Raw genomic sequence first — 15,312 nt, 5'->3', positions numbered from 1 at the left:
ATATGAACACTGCACTTTATGCACGGAAGGACAGTGGTGGGCGGGGCAAAAAAGGGAACCGACCTTGATTCGCTAATGATCCCAAACCAGTTTCTGTGACTGGCTCACTGCATGATTGACAGGCTTGCTCTTTTAAATAAAGATGACTCATTCCTTTCATCTTGATCATTGTCTAATGTTGTGGCTCTGCCTTCATGTATTTCTTCAAAGATCAGTTCAGCCTTCCCCAAAAAACCTAAGTTTTAAGACGAAAACGATTATCCAATGTCATTGTTACAAATGGAGAGGTTGAAGATTGAATATGTCTTTGTTAAAATGAGTGAGGTTAATCTGTAGTGGATAAAAGCCAGTCCACCACACAGGCACCATCAGGATGGGTGGTACTGACTGAAACGGATAAACTTGGCAATGTTGAAAAACATGCCTCACACCAGTTTCCACTGTAAAATGGCCAGGAGACGGCCGTCTGTCCTAAATTCACAGTTCACCGACACCCTTTTGGTTTTGGCTCCAGTCCCGCCCCCTCTCCACCACCCCAGACTGTAAGGCTGTCACGGCTTTTTTGTGGTCTGACCCTGAAAGCAGTCCTCAGTCACCCCCCCCCCCCACAAACCAACTACTGTAAGTCATGGTCAGTGCTCACACAGGCCTTGTCATTTCTTTCTTTTTTTGGTTGCTTGACCACAACTGATAGAAACTGGTTTCAGCAATCCTGTTTCTGATTCTGTTCCCACCCCTTACAGTACTTGGTCTCCTGATGGCCAGACCACAGAAAACACCTGCGCAGCTCACAGTCAACAGCTGCCGCACTATCCCTGGAACAGGAAGTGGAGAGCTGAGGCCAACAACCCCCCACCTTCATAGTTTGTGGGTCACACCTGCCAGAAACTTGTGCGGACTGGACATCCGATCTGGGGTGAGGCGATTCAGGTGGGGTTCAGTGCTGGTTCAGGTGCGGGGCAGGTGTGTCTACCTGTAATATTCTCCTTTGGGAGGTTAAACATTCCCCTTGGCTCAGAGGTTAGACGTCAGTGTGACTCAGGTAGGTGTGATTTCAAATTAGACTCCTGCTGCACAGTGGCCCTTTTGCACCAGAATTTTTTCTCCATCTAAAAGAAAATTAAAAGACTTTGGATAGTAATTCCCTACTGTTAAAGCTGTTCTATATTATCACTATGGGCTCCTTCAGAAATAAGTACCAGTCAGGACCACAAAAGTTTATCTTCCACAGCATCTGTTTGTGATGTGGTAAACTGAAACTCATTTGGAGATTATTACTGCTTTTATATACCACTTTTATAACGGTTTTAGAACAATAAAAAGTGAATGTATTTATCAGCTTTCTGAACTCTAAAATGCTGCTCTTGTCTAAAACATCTTCCAGACGTTTTAAAAAGGAGAAAATTAAATGCAAATCTTGCCTGCAGTGAGTTACTAAACTTTTCAGCGCACCTTAGCTTTTACCCTGTTCTTTCAGCCCTGCCCTCTTCCCACCCGAGTCCCGAGTCCCAAAACCCAAATTACCAGTCACAAACCCTGAGTCCCGATTCCCAAGTCCCGTGTTTTCCGTTTCTCACGTCCCAGCCTTGTCCCAGTCTCACACCGCAGTGTGAACGTCAACCGTCATTTCCTTTGCCTCTCCGTACACGGCACTTTGGGGGACCCTGTTGGTACCCAGAAAAAAAAACTTCCCCCTATCTGAAGACCTTTGAACAACCCCATCGGATACAGGCACCTCTTCTCCTCTTCTCCTCTTCTCCTCTCCGCCCCTTCACCAAAGCTGTCTCCCTGTGTAGGTGGGGGGTGCAGACGGGACCTGTGAGGGGTCAGACAGACAGACAGACAGACAGACAGACAGACAGGCAGACAGGCAGACAGACAGACAGACAGACAGACAGACAGACAGACAGACAGACAGACAGACAGGCAGACAGACAGACAGACAGACAGTTATTCTTCTGGTTTGACCTGCTCACACCCTAGTCAGAGTGCACAGGTTAAACTTAGTTCCACTCCATGCTAACACAACCACAGTTGGTGTGAGGGGGAGAGTTAAAATGCAAATGCATTTCACAAACAGCCATCAACAACCTTGCTCCCCTCCCTGCCCCAATGAAAGGTCCTGCACCATCCCCGCCCTTCACATTTTTCGGTTCTGGGAGCCCCCCCATACCCAGACACATCAAATACCCTTTCCTGCCTGAGTATGTAAATGAACTGCTGTTAGCCCCATCCAAGCCCCCACTCCGCTGTCTCACCTGCCACTCAAATGCATTCATTTATAAATGAGATTGAGAGCACCTTTGCAAATGCATATGTGGCTGATGTATTTTGGCCTGCGATCTGTTTGATATGCATACACATGCACATGACAGGCACACACAGACACGCACGCACAGACACACACGCACACACACACTCGCACACACACACTCACACACACGCACACGCACACACGCACACACACACTCACACACGCACACACACACTCACACACACACACACACACACACGCACGCACGCACGCACGCACGCACGCACACACACACTCACACACACACTCACACACACACACACACGCACGCACGCACGCACACACTCACACACACACACACACACGCACCGTTCATGACTGCTGCTAAACCGGCCTGATCACCTAATGTGACCAGTGACCAGCCGCTCTGACTAAGATGTGCGTGTGTGTTTGCGTGTTTGCGTGTTTGCGTGTGCGTGTGCATGTGAGCGTGAGCGGGTGTGCGTGCACATGCGTATGTGGGTATCTGCAGTGGAAATCCATGCTTTTTTCATGCTCCAGAGGCTAACCGTAAGGCCGCTAATGGACTTGGACATGCGTTCCCTGAGCATTGGGGCAGCGTTAGAGGAGCGTTTGTATCTCCCTGCTCTGTGGGGGTTATATATAGTGGCTGTGATTGGAGGGCAGCCACCGGTGAAAGCCACAGCCCTATTCATCCTGCAGAAACACAGGGGCCAGACAGCCCTGCAGACAGCTAGCATCACTCAGGAGAGGGACTGCAGGACTGAGCTATTACTCACACGGACACAGCTTTTACACACACACACACACACACTCACACAGACACAGCTTTTACACACACACACACACACACACACACACACTCACACAGACACAGCTTTTACACACACACACACACACACACACTCACACAGACACAGCTTTTACACACACACACACACACACACACTCCCACAGACACAGCTTTTACACACACACACCCACACACACACACACTCTCTAACTCATGCTCTCACACACACACACCTTTCCTGTTCATTCCTGTGATTGAGTGTGTATACTCTGGAGTCACAGTTCACTCCTGTGTTAGTGTGCATACTCTGGAGTCACCGTTCACTCCTGTGTTAGTGTGCATACTCTGGAGTCACAGTTCACTCCTGTGTTAGTGTGCATACTCTGGAGTCACAGTTCACTCCTGTGTTAGTGTGCATACTCTGGAGTCACAGTTCACTCCTATGTTAGTGTGCATACTCTGGAGTCACCGTTCACTCCTGTGTTAGTGTGCATACTCTGGAGTCACCGTTCACTCCTGTGTTAGTGTGCATACTCTGGAGTCACCGTTCACTCCTGTGTTAGTGTGCATACTCTGGAGTCACAGTTCACTCCTGTGTTAGTGTGCATACTCTGGAGTCACAGTTCACTCCTGTGTTAGTGTGCATACTCTGGAGTCACAGTTCACTCCTGTGTTAGTGTGCATACTCTGGAGTCACAGTTCACTCCTGTGTTAGTGTGCATACTCTGGAGTCACAGTTCACTCCTGTGTTAGTGTGCATACTCTGGAGTCACCGTTCACTCCTGTGTTAGTGTGCATACTCTGGAGTCACAGTTCACTCCTGTGTTAGTGTGCATACTCTGGAGTCACCGTTCACTCCTGTGTTAGTGTGCATACTCTGGAGTCACAGTTCACTCCTGTGTTAGTGTGCATACTCTGGTTATTCTTGGTGCAGAGGCAGTAGGACTCACCGCTCCCCCGTTCAGTATCATGGTCATCTCGGTGGGCTGGTACACGTTGCTCCTGAAGGGGGCGCTGGGCCTGGGTCCCGTCCCGCTGCTCCCGTTCCCCCCCGCACGCAACCCTGCGGAGACAGAGCGCCGCGGTCACCAAGGCGACCCGGAGGCTCTCTCAGCCTGCGCGTGTTCCGAACGCACGCACACGCATGCAGACATGCACACATGCCGGAGTAGTCTGAACATTCGGTAGCTTCCAGGACAGAAAGAAGGAATTTAGTTTTTTTATTAATTTAGGGTTTTGGGCTCGGACGTCCGGGGAAGGGATCACACCTGGCCTTTAGGACGAGGCTGTTGACCCCTCCGTGGACCTCACGGAGCAGGAGCAGGAAGAGGAAGAGGAAGAGGAAGGTTGGGACGAAGAGGAGCGGTACCAGAAACTGCTGACAGGAAGGGGTTCGGATTGAGAATGGAGGGAGTCTGGGTGAGTAGAGACAGTGCTTTAGGGAAAGCTCCTCTCCCGAATCTTCTTTCAAAAGAAGAAACAGACCCAACATGACTCACACCGCATGACACAAAATGGCCGCCTGCTTCCCGTACCTGCGCTGTGCTCGTCGAAGGCGTAGCTCTGGTTCTCCACGAACTGCCGGTGCGAGAGGGGGACGTCCTCGTCGAAGCTGGTCTCCCGCATGCGGGACGGGGCTTGGGAGGTGTCGAAGTAGTCGGGGGCGGAGGGCTGGGGGGCGGGCCGCAGGAGGAGGTGCGCCTCCGGGAAGGCGTGGAGCAGCAGCAGCACCCAGCCCTGCGACACCAGCGCCACGGCCAGCGCCGGCTCGTCCCAGGCGGGGGAGCGGCCCAGCGCTTCGTTGCCGTAGAGATAGAAGCCCAGCCAGGCCACCCAGAGCAGGACGGAGGCCAGGCAGGCCAGGAGCAGCCACGCCGCGCTGCAGCGCCACCTCCGCTCCTTCCCGCACAGCGAGGCGGCCGCCGTGCCCAGCGCGGCCAGCAGCAGCGCCACCACGTAGGTGCAGGCCAGCGCGAAGTCCAGCGGCTGGAACTGGCAGGCGGGCTGGCCCAGCCGCAGCACGGTCAGCAGGAGCCACTCGGCCGCCACGATGCCCTGCACCAGGGTCAGCCCGGTCGCCGCGGCGACCAGCACGCACCCCCCCGGGCTGCGGCCCCCCCGCGCCAGCCGGCGCAGCCGCCAGCCCTGCGCCAGCAGGCAGGAGAAGCACAGCGCGAACAGCGCCCCCCACAGGGCGCGCCGCACGATGCACAGACGCTCGTCGCTCTCCACCAGGAAGGCGAAGCTGAGGCCGAACAGCCCCGTGGCCCCCGTCAGCAGCAGGAGCAGGGGCCCCACGCCGCTGCGCTTCTCCGCCTCGGACACGGAGCGCAGCCGCCCCAGGAGCACCAGCCCCAGGAGCAGGGCCGCCAGGGCGCCCCCCGCCGCGCCCGCCTCCACCACCACCCCCCACACCGCCTCCAGGTCGCACAGCTTGGTGTAGGGCCTCCGCAGCCCCAGGACCCCGCAGCCCAGGGGCACCGCCGCCTCCTCGTCCTCCCACGAGGAGCCGCCCGCCGCCAGGGACAGGGAGAGCAGCAGGAGAACGGGGAACCCGGCCATCACTGACTGGAGAGGGGAGAGGAGGGAGGGAAGGCAAGTTCAGCTTTATTTGCGTAGAGCTTTTTACATAACATGGTCTCAATAAAAGAGCAGCTAATACCAGACCTGGACCCCTAAATTAGCAAGCGTGTGAGGTAAAAAAAAGAAAAACCTCTTGAGTAGAATGAAAACCTCCCCAACGGGAAGAAGTCTCAGGAGGAACCCCGAGAGAAGAGAGAGACAGAATGAGAGTGGGAAGGGTGAGAGAGAAGGGGAGAGAGATGGGGAGAGGCAGACAGACAGACACAGGGAGGTTTAGTTCTCAAGTGAAACAATGCACTGCTTTACATGGTATGACTCAGTCAGTCACATCACACTGAGCCCAATGATCAGCTGGTATAGTGTGTGTCTGCATCTGTGTGTGTCTGCGTCTGTGTGTGTGTGTGTGTGTGTGTGTCTGCGTCTGTGTGTGTCTGCGTCTGTGTGTGTGTGTGTGTGTGTGTGTGTCTGCGTCTGTGTGTGTGTGTGTGTGTGTGTGCTTATGTGTCTGTGTGTGCATGTGTGTGAGCGCGCTTGCATGCATGTGTGTATGCTTGTGTTTGCGCGTGAGCTTGTGTGTGTGTGTGTACGTGTCTGCATGTGTGTGCGCACCTGCATGTATGTGTGTATGCTTGTGTTTGCGTGTGAGCTCGTGTGTGTGTGTACGTGTCTGCGTGTGCATGTGTGTGCGCACCTGCATGTATGTGTGTATGCTTGTGTTTGCGTGTGAGCTTGTGTGTGTGTGTGCGTACGTGTCTGCATGTGTGTGCGCACCTGCATGTACGTGTGTATGCTTGTGTTTGCGCGTGAGCTTGTGTGTGTGTGTGTGTGTGTACGTGTACGTGTCTGCGTGTGTGTGCACACCTGCATGTACGTGCGTATGCTTGTGTTTGCGCGTGAGCTCGTGTGTGTGTGTGTACGTGTCTGCGTGTGCATGTGTGTGCGCGCATGTGCGTCACTGATATCCTGCATGACTAACAGCAGGAACTCTTGACTCTCGCCCTCCGTCCTCCGTCCTGTGTGAAGTGGCTTTCCGTCGTTTCCCCCGGTTTCACACGCGACGAGGCCACCGTGCGTCACGCAGTGGAGAAGCTTCCGGTCTAGAGAACAAAAGCAAAACCCTCGCCGAGAAACGCAAGAAACGCAAAACCCTCGCCGAGAAACGCAAGAAACGCAAAACCCTCGCCCAGAAACGCAAAACCCTCGCCCAGAAACGCAAGAAACGCAAAACCCTCGCCCAGAAACGCAAAACCCTCGCCCAGAAACGCAAAACCCTCGCCCAGAAACGCAAAACCCTCGCCCAGAAACGCAAAACCCTCGCCCAGAAACGCAAGAAACGCAAAACCCTCGCCCAGAAACGCAAAACCCTCGCCCAGAAACGCAAAACCCTCGCCCAGAAACGCAAAACCCTCGCCCAGAAACGCGAGGGAGCCGCAGCCACAGCTCCGCGCGCGAAGCCATTTCATTTCCTCCCGCAAGTAAAACATCCAGTCTGGGCTTTATTGAATCAGCGCGGCCGTTTCCATCTTGTGCCGCGCAGCCGCCTCTGCTGAGCGGAGGCTGTGGAAGGAGTCCGTAGAGGAGACCGTAAGTAAGCGGAGAGGGAGAACGAGCGCGGTCTCGTACTGTACGTAAACACGTTAACATCGCCAGCGCAGTCTCTCTCTGCCTCTTCAAATACATCAGTCCCTACGCCGTGACGGCCATTTCACAACGCAACTGCCTACACATACGCTCGAAATGTATGATATTATACTCATTCGCCAACACTATTTTTAGTACGCTGTACTATATAACACTGACAATCCCTTGAATCTTTTATAATATTGTTCGGGAAACTAGAACGTTTAGCAGCCTTTCTGCTATTTTGGCGGCCGAATGCTAAATCACTGCCTGTGAATGTGAAGGAGAATAAGTGCATATTGAAATTGACAGGATCCGATTGGCGATTTTTCACCATTCAGAGAGCAGCGCTGGGTTGGGTGTTTCTTTGGGGGGAAGGGGGGGGAAGGGGGGTTTGGCAGAGCGCAGTAAGAGGAAGGGGGTGGGGGGGGCTCATCGTAATCCTGCAGTCCTCTCCTCTTCTCCCACAATCTCGGTCTCCCTCTCGCCTCCCGGCTGCCGTTAGTGGGGCGTGAGCCAGCGAAGGCGTCACTCACACCGAGCCCTGACCGTGCTGCTCGGCATGCTGGTCCTGCCGCCGGCGGTCTGGCGCCGCCCTCCGCAGGGCGTACAACGGGGCCTCCCTCCCTCTCTCCCTCCCTCCCCACGGCCTGCCTCTCTCAATAAAGCTGAAGACCCGGATCCCGAAACCGTGAAGACTTAGCAACAAGAACAGTCCCGCCCCCCACAATACACCGCTCAGCCACCCCCACTAAGTCACTGCAGGCTTAAGCACTCTCCAGATTTCACTAAAGGTTAATTCCTCTCTCTCTCTCTCTCTCTCTCTCTCTGTTCATCGCTCTATGTCTCCCCCAATCCCCCCTCATTTTCTCTGTATTTATCATCATCTGCCTCACTCTTCGGCTCAGTGTACGTTTTTGATTAATTTAACAATTAGCTTTCTTGTGTGGTTGACAAGAGGAGCTGTGAAAGATTTCAGTCCGACGACCCCCCACCCCCCCTTCAAAACAGTGTTCTCCAACCTCTCAGTTTTCTTAACCTTATCCTCTCTTTCTCTCTCTCCCTCTCTCTCTTTCTCTCACCCTCTCTATCTCCTTCCCTCCCTCTCTCTCTTTCTCTCACCCTCTCTCTCTCGCTCTCTGTCACTCTCTCTCTTACGTAATATAGAGGGATCCAGCTCTCACCAGTTCTACTGCATCGCTGCTGCTATGGAATCCTCTATGAAGCCACATAAATACAGCTACTGCTACACCACGACACACTGCTACTGCACACTGCTTAACACTGCTACACACTGATACTGCATGCTGCTTAACACTGCTACATACCACGACAGCTACACCACGACACACTGCTACTGCACACTGCTTAACACTGCTACACACTGATACTGCACACTGCTTAACACTGCTACATACCACGACAGCTACACCACGACACACTGCTACTGCACACTGCTTAACACTGCTACACACTGATACTGCACACTGCTTAACACTGCTACACACTGCTACTGCACGCTGCTTAACACTGCTACACACTGATACTGCTGAACACTGTTACTGCACACTGCTACCCACCAGTACTGCTCCACCACGACTCACTGCTGCTGCACACTGCTTAACACTGCTACATACCACTGCAGCTACACCATGACACACTGCTACTGCACGCTGCTACACACTGATACTGCACACTGCTGAACACTGCTACATACTGATACTGCACACTGCTACATACCATTACAGCTACAACATGACACACTGCTACTGCACACTGCTTAGCACTGTTACTGCACACTAGTACACAATCTTACTGCACACTGCTACACACTGCTACTGCACACTGCTACACTCCACTACACTGCTGCACACCACTGCACATTGGTGCACACTGTTGCTGCACAGTGCTATTACACCCTGCTACACACTTACTGCACACCACTGCACACAACTACACCCTGCTGCCCACTTACTGCACACCACTGCACACAACTACACCCTGCTGCACACTGCTACTGCACCTGGCTCTGTTGTAATTAATGGTGTCAGCCTGTCATAAAAATACCAAATGCATAACCAAAGCTTTCAAGGCCATTCTTCCAAATTACACTCTAGGTCATGCCGTGCCTGATGGCTAGGAAAGCTGTGTGATTAGCATGCACACAGGAGAGTGTGTTTTTGGCCAATTACTGCTAAGAATAGAGGAAACTGATCTGCCAATCAGACTGCAGTGTTGTATTCAGTTCCATCAGGGTAAACCACTCTTTGCTTTCGCAGTTAACATCTTAACCACATTATCAATAATTACACTGCCAAATTAACAGCCAGCAATATAACTATATCTTTGTGTCCTATGTGGTTGTGTTACCGAAAATACCTAATTTGAACTAAGTCGTGCACTTAGCTAGGAATTGAATGCATATTTAATGCATTGAGATAGAAATAAATTACAACAGCTGTGATGTGAGGGTCCCTAAATTAGACTACAAATTGTAGTAATTGTATAGTTGGCTATTAATTTGGGTGCTTGATTGATGTTCCTCTGAAAGGGAAGGGACATGTATTGATTTTAGGAAAGTTCCAATAGATGAGAGAGAATTCATTAGTTGATAACTGCAAGGACAAAAGAGGAACATCATCTCTAATTGGATCCAGGCATAAGGTTTACTTGTTGTTAAGCTGATTGGAAGAACACATTATGAGGGTACTTCAGTTCTCTCACATTCAGTTCATCAACCATAAGAGTGCAGTATACTCCTAAAACAGGGCAGGGCTGCTTGTGCTCATAAAGTTGTTGGCACAAGCAACGGCTCCTCTTTTTTTTCTTTTTTTCTTCTTCCCCCTTTTCCCCAACATGTTGCCTGGCAACCAGGTAGCGATGCATGGCCTGCTGATTCAAAGGCAGATTATTGGCCGTAGCGGCGGTAACCATGGAGGGCATCAGAGACCGGCGACTCCATCGGTGGACTGGGTGCCTGCAGTCTGCCCGTGCGAGCTATGCGTGAATGGCACTCCTCCAGGATAATGACTGAGCAGCTGAGCTCCTGGATTTTGCAGTGCAAAGAAGCAACGCCTAGCAGCCTGCCATATGAAGGTGAGCATGTGTCTGTCTGCTTTGTGATGAAATGATTCAGGGCTTTTCAGCAATGAGACTGTGAAGGTTTGTAAATATGACTGGATATTTCAAACTCAGAGGTGAGAAGAAATCGGTTCAAACTTGAAACTACCTGCCTGACCTGATCAGTACCACCTCAATATATCACCTTTTTTTACTGTAGTGTCTGCAACTAAAGTTCTCCTTTATGTCCTGCTTACAGTCATTTACAAGACTTAAGTGGAATCTAAGTAAGGGCAGTCCTAAAATTTGTTTAGTCTTATGATAAAAAAACAAACAACTTTTCTAAAATGTTCCATTATTTTGTGCTAGTATTATTAAGTCCAAGCCAGTGTTCCAGCCTTCGTCCCTCCACTGCTCACCAATCTCAAACTGACATCGATGTGACCTGTCAAGACCAGGCCGAGGCATATGTTCTTTCGAGGTTTGAATTCATACATTTTATTCGCATTTATGTGCGTTTTATTTGTTCATTTGAGATTTCAAAGTAATTTGAACTTCACGTTTTTTTCTTAAAGGATTTTTCACATGGCCCCCTTGACCTTGCAGGATGACACACTGGAGTCACGTGACCTTTCTCCGTCCGTCTAAGTGTTCTCCCCGGCTTACAATTACGCAATATGCATACCTTTACATTTATTTGGACTTTTGCGGATGTGAATTTGTTCATTTAAGTTGTGTAAATTCATTGGAAATGTGAAATGTGACTTTTCACACGGCACGACTGACCCGCCCTGATGACAGACTAGAGTGGCGCGCTGGTCAGGAAGTGCCGGTCTAAGCCACAGCCGCACTGCAACATGGCAGCCCTCCCTAACCCGTTAACACCTGCACCCGACATCTGCCCGCTCTCTGTGCCGCGCTCCCCCCTGACTGCCCCCTCTCAGCTGAGGGGCGGCTTTCGCCAGCATCTGGACAGGAAGTAACCCCCGCGCTGTTCAATCGCACGTGGTCCGTACCAAACGCTGCTACTGGCCAACGCTGCAGTCATCATTTTTTTAACCCCCTGAAGATTTCATTTTTGTACAAGGATAATGTCTTTTTTTAACAGTAAGGTCACGGGTCACGGGTCACGGGTCAGGGGTCAGGTCTTTGTGACCCGACCGGCCCTGCAGTGGCCAGGCGCCGTCAACACGGGAAAAACATTTTTTTTAAAAACACCCCGCTCCTGAAGGTGCGAAGTGATCCCCCCCTCCCCGCTCGTCCCATAGGCTCAGGAGGTACGCTCAGATCTGGTAATTAGGACTCATTAGCATGTGACTGGTCTCACACTGTGGCCATATGCTAATTGGGCTGGCAATTAACAGTCAGATCGTTTAATCTCTCCCATCACCGGGCCTGGCTCGGAACTCGGGGACATGTTGGTTTCCGAGCGAGCGCGATGCCTCCCCTGGCCTACCGCGGTCCGACCCGCAGTCCACCGTAATCACGGTCTCCCAAGAACGCATTCATATATGGCAAATGATACAGCGGCCAAAAGGACACTTTTATGTTATGAGAGTAGACATTAGAACTGGCCTGGCACAAATCAAACGCTGCTGGTTCCTGGATCAACATTAAGCCCACAGAGGCTGTTATTCTCCTCCTGCAGCACGGCCTGTGTGAACCCACGTACGCTCACCTGCACACACGTGTCTACATGCACCCATACATGCAAGATACACACACACACACACACACACGAACGCGCACATATATACACACACACACACACACATACACACACATGCACATACACACACACACACACACACACACACACATACACACACAAACATGCACACACAAACATGCACACACACGCGCACATACAGACACACAAACACGCACACACAAACATGCACACACACTCACACACAAACATGCACACGCACACATACACACACATACACACACAAATGAGCACACACACACACACAAATGCGCACATACACACACACACAAACGTGCACATACACACACACACACACACAAACACAGGTACACACCCAAAGGCATCCATACGTACAGACACACAAACGCAAACATACTCACACACACAAACATGCACATACACACACACACACACACAAACACAGGCACACACATACTGTACAAATTCATTTACACAATGTGCAAACATCCATATGCAAAAAAACACTCTCTTACACACTCACACACACACACACACACTCACACACAAAACTCCCACTAAGTCCTGTCCATTGAATACAGGTGGACACACACTGGTTCCTTTCCCAGGGAAAATGTCACCTTCCTCAGAAGACCTGACTATATCAGAACAACACGCCACCCTTACACTTCATTCCACACCCTATAACACGAGGGGCTGCTTTCACAAACACAGATTAAGCTTTGTCCTGGACTAAATTGAGTTTTGTATGGAGAATCTCTATTCAAAATTGAATTTAGTCTAGAACTAAGCTTACTCTATACCTGTGAAACAGGCCCCTCGTGTCCAACATATAATAAATAAATAGCATACAACAAATAAGTCACATAATTCCTTGCTATAGGATGTTTGGGCCAAAAGTAGGTATGACTCACAACCTGTCCTGAAAATCTGGTGCCAGGTTTTCTCCTCAAGACAACAGCTGAGGTAAGAGCAGCAGTTGATCACATTGGCTGAACCCTGAAACTGAATATCTCATCAAAAACGGCTTTTTTTAGAAAGCCTTCCAAAACAATGCTGACTATGGCAGTGGCCACAGGGAAATTCACAGGTCATTGTTCGGCTCCTGGACATTAAAACAAACTGCATTGTTTCTGAGGAAGGGAGATTATCCGTATACCTAAAAAAAGAGTATCACTTCACTGGCAGTCAGTGTGTGAATATATGAGTATACGTGTGTGTGTGTGTGTGTGTGTGTGTGTGTGTGTCTATGTCTGTGCCTGTGTGTGCGTGTTTTGGGGGACTGGGTCAGTGTATGTGTGTCCAGGGTGTCATTGAAGTCTTTTAGCCAATAATCTTTTTTATATTGCATAAATAGACATACTTCTGTTTATAGACATTTTCCTTCTTATTAGAATCTTACAATAATGTTATGCTACTCCAAATATACAGAAATGTAGTAACACAGTGAATAATAAAACTCCTAACCACCACACTGAGCAAACATAATGTTAAAGGCATGCATTGCTGGAACATAACCACCAAAAATAAGCTTGATTCAATAACAGAGAGACTGCATAAAGGACTTTGGCATTTGGTACTGTAGATATATGTACTTTGAAAATGCCTACCTACACATGAATGGTGCTTTAGGCTAAATGATATGCGACTGGTTCCTATAGTGCTTATACGTGGGTTATGTGCTTTTCCAGTGACCCCTAAGGTCAGGACCACGTGCCATTCATCCAGTGTAAACTTATATCTGACCCCTCTCTAGGAGACCACGTGACCACACTGGTATTCTGCTCCAAGAATACCATTGTGAGGGGAGCGTACATTTTTAAAACCGTGGTTGGTGCAATGGCACCGTCTATTTCACGGCACCTCGTGAATCACAATGACAATGACAGTCAGTAGATAACGTCTAACTTTTTGGACAATGTGAATGATCGCTAGCGTTCAATTAAATGACATGGGCGGTGCGTTGAAGACATGGTATGAGGCTAGTGATATTGATGGATATGGTGAAAACCGCGCAAGCACCCACCACAATCTCATTGACCGATCGATCGATGCAAGAGGAAAGGGTGGGAGAACCTACCTTGTGAGATGTAAACAAATCCTCGATTGCTGGACGCACGTGTCACGTGTTTAAGGTGATTTAAGAAATGTCACATTTCGTATTTAAACTTCCCCTCTGAGCTTGTGATGGCACTCTCCAGGCACCTCTGACGTTTACGCAACGACTCAACGCAGAGCCCCAAACAAATTTGGGAGCAGGGTTCGATGATGCACCTCCAATAACACAATATCCCTCTTCTCGTGTAGTCGACAAGTCATACAAAAAAGGAGAGTGGACTTATTTAGGACTGCCGGGGTTCGGTGGTTCTTTTCGCGATGTCTTTTCCTTAATTCCTTTGTTCAGTGGCGCGTTCACGAAAGAACTGCCTTGCCATAAATAAATAAAGAAATGCTTAAATAAATGAAAAGTGTTGACTACACACAGCCTGTTATCTGTGGTGGGATGCCGAAGACAGTCAGGCAGCCGGAATCTAGTTACTGGTCCCCACTCTCTACCTCCCGACGGACCGCATCACCAGTGCGTGTCAACCCGATGCTCCGCATAACCCGCAGTATGTTAATCCCTTTCCAGAGAGAGAGAAAGCATGACAGAATTAGGGATGCGTCTGCTGTCCACCCTTCTCTTCTTTCTTCTGTCTTTTGCGTTCCTCCTCCGACCCCAAAAATAGAATCCCGGAGGCGGTTGTCACCCCCGCTCGTCTCCTCGGATATCGAAGATCTTGCCTCCGAGCTGGGCGCTCATACAGCAGTGTCCAGTGTATTGTCTCGCGGGGATGGGGGCGGGTTTGGGGGGTGCTTTGTTTTAGGCTAGTTGGTCTTGCACACCCCCTGCGTAGACGATAATGAAAACAATGATCCGGGTAGTACTTAGACTAATGTCTCTAGAGTAGCCTGTAGTAGTTTACACTCTCCCCATCTCTCTCCCTCTTTCCGAACTGGTTTGCGGGAGAAGCAATCCTCCGAAACGGTGTGCCGCGATGCTCTCTCTCTCTCTCTCTCTCTCTCTCTCTCTCTCTCTCTCTCTCTCTCTCTCTCTCTCTCTCTCTCTCCTCCTCCTCCTCTTCAGCTGTTCAACTCTATCAATTCACGGAGAGGCGTGCAGTGACTGACAGCTCCCGCCCCGTGCCTGCTCTCCTCTGCCTGATGTGAATGCGAAGCATATCTGAGTGTGAGCGCGTTTTGTTGTAACGATTTCCCGTTCGTAGGTAGTATTTGTTGTTGTTGATGCTG

General features: G+C 50.3%; 1 protein-coding gene across 1 annotated transcript; it reads right to left on the bottom strand.

The window, feature by feature from the left end:
• Positions 1–626: 626 nt before the first annotated feature.
• gprc5ba (G protein-coupled receptor, class C, group 5, member Ba) lies at positions 627–15,037 on the bottom strand. The gene is made up of 4 exons (XM_061224870.1): positions 14,102–15,037; positions 4,604–5,636; positions 4,019–4,131; positions 627–1,816 (listed from the first exon to the last, which is right to left on the bottom strand). Exons 2-4 carry the CDS (start codon positions 5,628–5,630, stop codon positions 1,772–1,774), a joined length of 1,185 nt encoding a protein of 394 aa, XP_061080854.1. The 5' UTR covers positions 5,631–5,636; positions 14,102–15,037; the 3' UTR covers positions 627–1,771.
• Between the last annotated feature and the right edge of the window lie 275 nt (positions 15,038–15,312).

Source organism: Conger conger, chromosome 16 (assembly GCF_963514075.1).
Source record: "Conger conger chromosome 16, fConCon1.1, whole genome shotgun sequence".
Taxonomy (NCBI): domain Eukaryota; kingdom Metazoa; phylum Chordata; class Actinopteri; order Anguilliformes; family Congridae; genus Conger; species Conger conger.
Note: the sequence above shows the minus strand (reverse complement) of the source record. Positions and strands in the feature narration are given on the sequence as shown.

Coding starts and splice junctions, on each gene's coding strand:
- gprc5ba (XM_061224870.1), bottom strand. CDS start 5,630: ATGGCCGGGTTCCCCGTTCTCCTGCTGCTCTCCCTGTCCCTGGCGGCG. Junction 4,132..4,603: donor CTTCGACGAGCACAGCGCAG/GTACGGGAAGCA, acceptor CTGTCTCCGCAG/GGTTGCGTGCGGGGGGGAAC. Junction 1,817..4,018: donor TGATACTGAACGGGGGAGCG/GTGAGTCCTACT, acceptor GACCCCTCACAG/GTCCCGTCTGCACCCCCCAC.